At 45.9% G+C, this 9,586-nt stretch overlaps 1 protein-coding gene across 1 annotated transcript; it reads right to left on the bottom strand.

Moving 5' to 3' along the window:
* Window positions 1-8,669, bottom strand: LOC128074095 (CMP-N-acetylneuraminate-beta-galactosamide-alpha-2,3-sialyltransferase 4-like). The gene is made up of 11 exons (XM_052669634.1): window positions 8,573-8,669; window positions 6,949-7,003; window positions 6,411-6,491; window positions 6,223-6,279; window positions 5,387-5,514; window positions 4,707-4,770; window positions 3,800-3,895; window positions 3,072-3,264; window positions 2,596-2,724; window positions 1,006-1,152; window positions 1-633 (listed from the first exon to the last, which is right to left on the bottom strand). Exons 1-11 carry the CDS (start codon window positions 8,667-8,669, stop codon window positions 526-528), a joined length of 1,155 nt encoding a protein of 384 aa, XP_052525594.1. The 3' UTR covers window positions 1-525.
* Between the last annotated feature and the right edge of the window lie 917 nt (window positions 8,670-9,586).

Raw genomic sequence — 9,586 nt, 5'->3', positions numbered from 1 at the left:
CAGAACAATAAAAGAAACAATTTTTTTGGTGTTTACTGCAGACGTTAACATTTCCCAACAATTAGTGAGACACTAAAACTCTCTGTTTTCAACCTAGTCCTTTTCCAAAGCGATGGGTGTAACTTTATTCTCCACTTTGTGCATGAAGGAGTCTGAAATCTCAGGGTAAGCACTGCACCTTCGCTCCTGAGTTTCTCAGGGCCTGCAGACCAGCTTGGCATCTAAGTCTTGTGCTTTTCACAAACAGCTCAGTGAGTACAGGATGGCTGATCACAAAGCAGGAGGACATTACCCAAGGAAGAAGTGTTGTGCAACACTCTTCATCCTCCACTATAGCAGGCAGTGGTGGAAGCTAGAGGCAAATGAAGGATGAAGAAAGTGCTCTGAATCTCAGGGTTTAACCTCCCATCCTACCTGGGAAAGAATGTACTATGACATGCTCAAAACAACCTGGAACAAGAATGGAACAAGGGCAAAGCCCAACTGAGGTGTCTGGATGGGGATAGCAACCAGCATGGCCTCCTCTCAGTCGTTCTGGGTCTGGAAGGTATGGCTGGTTAAGTCAGCAATCACTCCCCACTCAATCATTTTCAGAAGCCAGTTCCTCTCAGCTGTGAGATTATGCTGAAAGAGCTGTAGGGACGAGAGAGCCAAAGTTACAGGTTAATCCTTACAATGCCTCTCATTCTCCCTGAAATGCACTGATCCTGCCTGACCCAACTTGCAGCCCCACTGCACAGGACACTAGTCAGCAAACTAGGACAGATGAAAGGCACCATGAGGGAGCCAGCATCTGTTTTCAAGCAGTTTTGGGAAGAAAACATACCCCAGCACTTACAGAGGAGTTGGTCTAGATGAAGATCCCTTCCAACTCTAAGGATTCTATGATTCTAATTTCCATAACATTGGTGATAACTACCAAAGCTCACAGCTCCTTTAGCCCAGCTTTTTCCAGTGGGTTCCCCTATGGAGAACACCTTAGATTGAAGAGAAAGCATTTTCTACCTCGTTTTTCCGTGAGAGACCAGTATTGTAATAATGTATTGGTGTAGTAGTGTCATGGTTGCCAGGGTAACCAAAGCCTGCAATGTTGACCTCTTGGCACAGATGGAGGGCTAAGTTCAAAGCAATGATTCCCGTGGTGGCATATCTCTGGGAAGGGAAAGGAGAGAACATCTGTTTAGCATTTCAAACTCATACTTTTACAAAACTGACATCAGCAACACCTTTGCAGCTGGGACCAGTAGCTTCCTTCACACTCCACGCAGGAAAAAAATACATAAATAAACCAGAACAGGTGCCTGGATAGCACTCCCAGAACTCAAACAAGGAGCATCATACGAGGAGATGCTGCAGAAGATGGGGACTCAGGAGTGTGCAGCCTCTGAGATTATAAAACGTAGAGCTCCATGGAAATGAAAAAGCTTTTGGATGGAAGCACGCTTTTTAAGAAGACCACATCTATAATTAAGCCTGCACTAAGTCCCCACATCTCTTTCATTTCTGTGTGCCACTTTGTGTGTGTTCCCTGCTGGGGGCCTTCGTGTGAAACCTCACTTCTCATCCATGCATTAAATTCCTGTCACTGGCCTATGTGTTACAAAACTTCCCTCTGCTCACATAAAACTAACATGGCCATGAACCAGCTGAGACCTTGCCTTAACAATCTTGTGATGGTGCAGAACAGCCACCAAACTGTGAGTGGCTGAGCTGGTCCCTCAAGCTTAGCTGAGCACTTAGCACTCCTCCTCTGGATTTCTCCACTTCACACTTTCCAAGCAGTTTAGCAGGGAAATGTACTTTTTTACAGCACTGCTTCAGCAGTCAAGAGACTTGGCACCTAATTGCAGCCCCAGCCAAGTAAGTGCATGACCTTGGACAAGGTTATTTCACCACACCAGGCCTTCAAGCTTCTCCTGCTTTTGTTGCAGATTATAAACATCCTGGTGGTGCCCAGCAGGCTTAAAGTTAATTAAAGATTGCACAGCACCATCACAAAGATCGTCGGGACTGAAGACAAAGTAGATTCATTAATGAAGTAATCCTCCATTGTGCAGTGAAGGGGAAATTTGCATTCCCAAAGTAGTGGGCATAACAGCCAGCCTCAGGCCAGAGATCTGCAAGACCTGAATGTTTTAAGGAATGCCGACCAAAATTCCTCTCAATATGCTAGCTAATTATCAGTAATGGTCTAGAGACAGGAAAATCACAGGAACATGTATGAAAGAGCTTTATGACAAAGCTGCTAATCACTAGAGAAGCAGGTGTCCTGAGGTCTAGAATTACGGCCAGAAACTCAACTCTGAAAAGTTACTTGAATTCAAAGTGGCAAAGGATTACAGGGCAGACTGGAATTAGAGTAACACTGTGCTGTTGTGACAAGCAGGAAAAGTGCTCTTTTCTTTGAAGAAACAGGGCTCAAAACCCATAACACCATCCTGAAGTAAAAGATGGATACACATTTACTAGGGAAATGGACCGGCTGATGTAACGAATATGTTTTCCTTCCCCTTATGTGGCACTGAAGCACTGAGATATTAGGCAAGACAACAAACACTGATAGTCATCTGTTTGCTCTCCAGCACAATCTCATACCCTACTTGATGCATTCAGCTGCAGCAGCTTGAATGTTGCCTCATAGGTGACATATGGATTGAGAATACGTAGCTGAGAGATGTTCCAGTTCCACTCCTGGGGAGGCTGGCGCCAAAATCCCTCCTTTGTCTGTAGGAGAAAGGCAGAGAGGTACTCAAGACGTGTCCATTATCACCAAACCCTGCCAGGATAAAGAAGCCTGAGTTATTTGTGGCCTGTTGCCCTGGCTGGATGCTCAGAAGGACTGAGAGTTTGGAGGAATAAAGCATCTCCTGGTCTTTTCCACTCGTTCTCATGCACCCATCTGCAATCTAGGTGTGACTGGGTCTAATTGGTAACAAATAAGGTCTCAGGTGTGCCTTGTGTGAGTGCCTTGTGTGGCTCATTAAATATTTGAAAGACATGATTATGAGAGCTATTGAGTATGTGACTACAAATAACCTGGTTTCAACCATCCATCTTTAAAGACACCTCACCTTGTTCTTTGTTTTCAGCAATACTTCCCTCAGCCATAAAAAATCCAAAGGCTTGAATGGGACAAACACCATCAGTGTATTGTTGTCACTGTTTTCCAGAGGGTTGGGCAGAGCTGATTCAGGGAAGAAGAGACGAATGCTGGTTCTTTCTCCCACATCCTTCTTGTACTCTTTTACTGGAGCATCATTTAATCTGAGAATCAAAGCCAGAAGCTGGATCTGTATCATTTCAGTATTACCTGTTCCCAACTGTAGAGAGTTGCTGTCAGATGCAAGACTGACTACGTGAACTCACATGAGGAGTTCACTCACAGCCTAGTTCCACAGTATGGACCACCTCATCAGATATCCCAGTAGTTCCTCCTTTGCAATAAAAAGGCAGATGATAGTGGCAGGCAACCACTGTTTTTCAGAGAGGGACATAAAGCACACGAAATGATTTGCTTAAGTCAGAGCAAAGCTGAATGTGAGGTTGCAGTGCAAAGATTCCCTGCCACTCCACTGAACTGGGGATGGCTATCCAGTCCCAGGTACAACATTTGTGAATGAGGAGTACAAAGTTTGTAGCTTCTGCAATGCCTGTGCCTGACTGCAAACTGCAAGAAAGTTATGTGATTACCTGGGTAGCTAGATCTTAGATGCTATATTTTCCAAACAAGAACATCACATACATATTATCATTCTTCACTCTCTGATTAATCATTAATATTTTAGTAATGATTTAGTACCTTATGATAACATGATGAGAGTCAATCATTTTCCCAAAGTGCTGCCCATGGACAGAGTAGCCATTGCCAACCACAATGCACCTTTGGCACCATAAACTGGCAAAATAATAGACAGCAAGAGATAAAGTTCTCTGACAAATTTCTCCACCAGGTTAGTTCAGCATCCCCTGAGAGTCTCATCCCTGAGGGTGATACTAGAGAAGCCCTGACTAGTACGACTCTGGATACTTCCTAGCCAGATGGTGTTTGTCTTGGAAAGTACAGTGGAATGTGCTTACACATTCACAAAGGCAATGGGATATCATCAACATGCTAGAGGTGGGACCCCTAGTTGGCTGGAGTGAACAAAGCACTGAGGAAATAGAAAGTCAAGTGTGGATACCCTGCAGAGCAGTAATATGGGCAGACCTCTGCTGGAGGCACGGAGTGTATCAGGGAGAGGAAGGTCACAAAAAGGGTCTAAATAAAAGTGCTTGTAAGCATCTGCTGCAGACAGGACACTTCAGTTCCTGCTCCCCCTGAATGTGGGCAGGTGCACCTGAGGGATTCACCCAACTCCCAGCCTGTCATGCTTGGAATGGAGTTAGCAAGAGAAAATAGGTGGGACAGGGCAACACGGAGAAAAGAACTCAGGGTATGACAGAAGTTAAAGGGAGGGAGCTATGAGCTAGCAGCTTAAGTTCATCAGTATGAGAGCTGCTTGAAAGGGTACATTTAAAAGGGACAGAAAGAGAAACCTACTGAGAGAGGAGATGAAGAGTGGCAGGAATAAGAGGCAGAAAGACTGTGAAGTTAAACACCAAGAGAGAGAATTTCCAATAGCTGCAGAGACCATGACTCTCAATCTAGCTATCACTTCCCTGACAAACGTGTCCCCCAGCTTCAATCTCCAGCCCAGACTTCATACCGGCCAAAGGATCCAGGCAAATCCTGCTCTGGAAGAAGCTGCAATGTGCTAAAAGCAGAGAGAACTAGAAGACAAAAAGTTGAAGAATCATCTTCAGGGAAAAATTGTGACCCCCCCCCCCCCCGACTACCAATAGACTAACCTGCTCTTTCTTCTGCTCTAAAGAGACAGGTTTCATCCCTATATACAATCCCAGGACAATTTACATGGGACAGCCTGTTCAAACACCTCTCTTGCAATCTTCACTTACCCAACACTGTCCAAACTAGGCATTCTTTCCACATGAAAGGCATGCACTTTTCAGTGCTATTGAAGCTGGTATGTAGTACCTTGCACGGGAAAAGCCAACAGGTATCAACTCACCCAATATCTTCTCTCTATTAGCATTTGATAACTTCTGCAATGCCTCCTGCTCCATCCACAATAACATTTGTCAGCCTTCCCCTTTCCATCTCTCCTGGCACAGCTACAGCCAGGAGTTAAAGCACTGTCCCCATTTCTCTAAGACCACTATTTCTCAAATGCAACCCCATCCAGTCAGTCCAGATTTCCCTTGGTGTGTTTCTCAGCTGAATTTCCATCTCCCCTGCAGCACTGCAGGCTGCTCCATGCATAAGAGGCTCTCCAGCTCCACTGAGTCCACACAGTGGTGCAACACCAAGGACAGAGTATTTCAATACCTGATCTGTGCAGCCCGAAAGGAAGTTTATGGAGCCACAGAACTTCTTCAAGCTCCTGTTTAAAAGGCCTGTCCAGGAGTGAGTATATGGATTTGCTGGTCAAGAAAGGCTCCCAGTGAGATTTAAACCTAATGAGAGATACAGACAGACAGCAGTTTATGGACAAGTAGAGCTGTCAAAGCAGTGTCAGACACGGGACTGGTACAGCTGAAGCAGGCTGAATAATGAAGAGCTTTGGAAATCTACCAAGCTATCCTGAAGTACTTCCCAGAACTGCCCCACATTTTTAAAATCTACCACTGTTTCTACGTCATCTTTCAGGCAGCAGTGACAGCAAAAATCTCATTTCCCCTCCAGTTCTGCCCCACCTCCCAGTTCCTCTCCCTTCTCAGTCATTCTTCTCTCTGTACAGGTTCAGGGAATGCCTACTTGTCGTTTCATTGTTTATTTACAAGAGGTGAGAAGGGGAGAATTTCATTTAGGTTTCCAATTTCATTTATTCATTCACTTCATGACAAAACTCATAACACCCACGACAAACTCTTACAACACTCATGACAAAGCCTGACTGCACACAACCACTTCATTTGCACATCTCTTTCTCTTTGCTTGCCCTTTGGAGGACATTCTGCACACACATCTCCATTGCATCTTCCTGCTGGTCTTTTGACTCACTTGTTATGGTGCCAAGATGCAACTGTGCAAGAGTCAGCTCTGTTTCCCTTTCTGCATATCTGCCCATAAACCCCAAACTGCCAGTTTCCACCAAACAGCCACTCAAACACTGATTCATCATGTTACAGTAATTCCCCAAGCAAATGAGACAGCTCACAAACCTTCTAAGAAAAGGCTTTCTCCACACAAAGCGTCTTCGGCAAGCACCAACGTGCCTCCTGCAAAAGAAACAAGGTTCTTATTAGCTCTTCCTGAAGGCTCTCAAGCCTTAGACCATGGCCTGAGGATCAGGGACAGTTCAGGAGGCCTCCTAAAGGTGTCTACAAAAGGAGGGTTTTGAGCTCCTGACCATGTTGTTCTGTCTCCCAGCTCCTGACCACTGGTGTCCATGAACAGGTCCCCTCCAAAGACCATGTAAAGGGTTCCATTTCTGTTCAACAGAAACACAGATTAATTTAGATGGAAAAAAAAAAAAGATCTCTGGAGAGGTAATACCAAAGTTAGGTCAAGCTGCTTAGAGCCTTGAGGTTGAATTTTAGAACATCATTAGCGAGCATTGCTCTTTCCTCCATATAGAGGCAGACAAAGAACACCATGAGGCATCCACAAGACACCCTGCCAGTGACCATGAACACCAGGGAATCTCTGTGCTCTAGCTATGACATCTCCAGGCTCACTAATGCTGTTTTATCCTGCTCTCCAGCCACTGCCAGGCAGAACACAGTCCTCCAAGTCCCCAACAACTCAGACCTTACTGGGGAATTGCTTCTCATCCAGGTTTTACCCTGGGAGGAGAGGATAAATCTGCTTCCCAGCATACTGAATTGTGCCCCACCACAGACCACAAGTAGCACCAAAGTCAGAAAATGAAAGGAGAGGTAACTTACTCAGTATGCCTGCCAAGTGTGTTTGTCACATTGTACAGGCTCTTCACACACAGACCTGCAGAAGGCAATGAAACCTGGCTTGCTCTGAATGCCCTGCTCCACATGCATGAATTTGGGACAGTGGATGCAGCAGGGAAAGGCTCCTCCATCATTTGCACCCTTCTGTTGATGTGACACAAAGCACAAAATGGGCAAGAATGAACACCACAGACACTGCTCTGAGACCTGGGGAACGGGTAGGATTTCCCCATGATCCCTGGTGGGTCTCTGATGTGGGAAAGGCTCTGGGGTCTGACCCTTCTCCTAGCCCATTGTTGTGCTCAGCTCTTGATGGCTTCACAAAGGTGCTGCTGTGCTCATGCTGGCACACAAGGATAAGGATTTTTCAGCATTTGTTTTTTCTTTTTTTCTTTTCACCATTAGTAAAGAATCCACTCTGATCGTAGATAAAAGACATTTAATTTTACTTTCCTCAGCACTTCCCATATTGTACCACAAAACTGTCATTATATCACTGTGCACTGTGATAGCTCTTTCCTTTTTATGAAAATGACAATGGTCTCATCTTGGTCATTAAGCAGCAGTGATTTTTTTTTTCTGTGACAAACAACTGGCCTCCCAACGATGGCATGAAATTAGAATTAGTTTTCCTTCTTCTGGAAGGAGAACACAAGCAATGACATACACTCAATATAGACACTGCAACATGGTCTCTCCCAGACTCCCTACACTCACCACACAGAGACTTTCATCAGCCAGTTATTTCTGCACTGCTACATGCATACACACAACGCAGGTAAACACCCACTACTGGACCATGATCTTGCTAAGATCACAGCAGCATTTATCAAAAGGTGACTGCCAGACCTTCCCCTCACCCCAGGAATTCAGTCCGAGTATCACAGAAGCACATTAACCTTGCCCCAGCCTCCACAGCCCTGTGCACACATAGCATACAGGAGGCAGGCCTTGTACTGGAGTTTTAAATATTTATAAATATTAATGTAGGGGAGAATTCACTGAGTCAACACCTGGTTGTACCAGTGCAAAACAACAGAGGAACTTTCATACTTGGGGAAAAAAGTTCACCTGTCAGATGCTTTTCTGCTCTCTCCCCTCCCCTGAGACATCCAGAATGACACAGTTTTCCAAAATTCTCCCAAAGCTCATGCCTCTCTTGGAGACAAGTGACAAATGTGAATGCAAGGCCCACGCACAGGAGAGCAGAGCTGCTGCACACAGAGCTGCACATGGTGGGTCCAATTTGCAGGATGGGGCGCAGCATTTGGGAGCACAGCTGACAGATGTACATGAAGTGAAAGGGAGACACTATGACTGTGCCCACGTCCCTGTTGCTGATCCCTATGCCTTGGAATTTAAGTTCACAGATCTTCATCTCAGCCTGTGGTGATACCCACGGCTGTGTGGGGGGGATTTATGGAATGATGTCCTTTCCCTCCCTCCCTTATGTCACACCCATGATTCGAGTCTCTCCAGCGAAGACATGCATGAGGAGCATCTCACTCCATACAGCCCCAACCCAGCAAGGCCATGGGGTTGAGAGACACAGCAATGAGTGCTGGTGGGAAACAGCAGGGCTTAGCATGTGTTGAGGTTTTCTTACCCACACAGAGCAAGAACAGCAGCTTTTTGCACTGGAAGAGGACAAGGAAGAATCTTCTGACTACAGCTATGGCATTCATGCTTGCCTTCATGAACATCCTGCAAAACAGCAGATGACATCAGTCAAACAAGACTAATGAGCTTTCATTTAGCAGTACTTTTGCACAGCTAGGCAGGCTGTGTGCTTGTCTCACAAGCCTAGATTTCCCAATGCTATGCCTCTGTTCACATAGCATAGGTACCCCCATGCCCTGTTGGGTGACCCACAAGACCCACATCACATTGATCAGGATCAGTGCAGCTCCCACCGCCTGCACAGGGCCTGGCATCACAGCTGTCCAGTGAGGACTGGAAGCACCTCACCACCATCCCAAGGATGTTTCAGCCTCAAGCCCCACAGTTTGTTCCACTGACAAAAAAAGAGAGTCCACAAAGTGCCGCTTTGACTGCCATTAAAGTCCTGTGATCGATCCTCCTAAGCTGTGGAGTTTGTAGTGTTTAGATGTAAGAGTCTGAATGACAGCCTTAATTATATAGGGACAGCAGCACAGTTCACATAGACAATTACCTGCTCAGGCTGATGAAAAACAAGAATAATACACTTCTCTCTTGGAGGGATGGTGCAGAAAGTGAGTGCTGAGCTTCCTCATCTGGTGACCATCTAATTATCCTCAACGAGATGGATACAAATCTCAGCTGGGCAGCAGAGAAGTACTTGGGGATGTTCTCAGCCCATCCTCTTTCCCCCATTCTATGGCTTGGAAGGAGACCTTTGTAAGGCTGATTAATCCATCCAAGCAGACCCTTCTGCAGGTTGCCAGCTAGCTGGTGCAAGGCTGCCCTCCAAATTCCAGAGTTGGCAGCTGCTGCTCCCCTGCAACACATCAAGGATGTTCTGTGGTCCTCCTTGACGTGGGCAGCATCTGCAGGGCATCAGGGCTGGCCTTAAATGGGAAGCCCCAGCAGCACGCTGTGCTGAGACAGCAAGGTGTTTTTCTGGGTGGATGTACTTTCA

The sequence above is a fragment of the Tympanuchus pallidicinctus genome, unplaced genomic scaffold (genome assembly GCF_026119805.1).
Source record: "Tympanuchus pallidicinctus isolate F22 unplaced genomic scaffold, pur_lepc_1.0 scaffold8, whole genome shotgun sequence".
Lineage (NCBI taxonomy): Eukaryota > Metazoa > Chordata > Aves > Galliformes > Phasianidae > Tympanuchus > Tympanuchus pallidicinctus.
Note: the sequence above shows the minus strand (reverse complement) of the source record. Positions and strands in the feature narration are given on the sequence as shown.

Bases quoted from the DNA above. Each gene is read 5' to 3' on its own strand.
- LOC128074095 (XM_052669634.1), bottom strand. From the start codon at position 8,669: ATGTTCATGAAGGCAAGCATGAATGCCATAGCTGTAGTCAGAAGATTC. The intron at 3,265-3,799 runs GTACTAAATCAT...TTTGATTCTCAG, and splicing joins TCTCATCATGTTATCATAAG to ATTAAATGATGCTCCAGTAA. The intron at 2,725-3,071 runs GTGAGGTGTCTT...TTTCTCCTACAG, and splicing joins TGCTGAAAACAAAGAACAAG to ACAAAGGAGGGATTTTGGCG.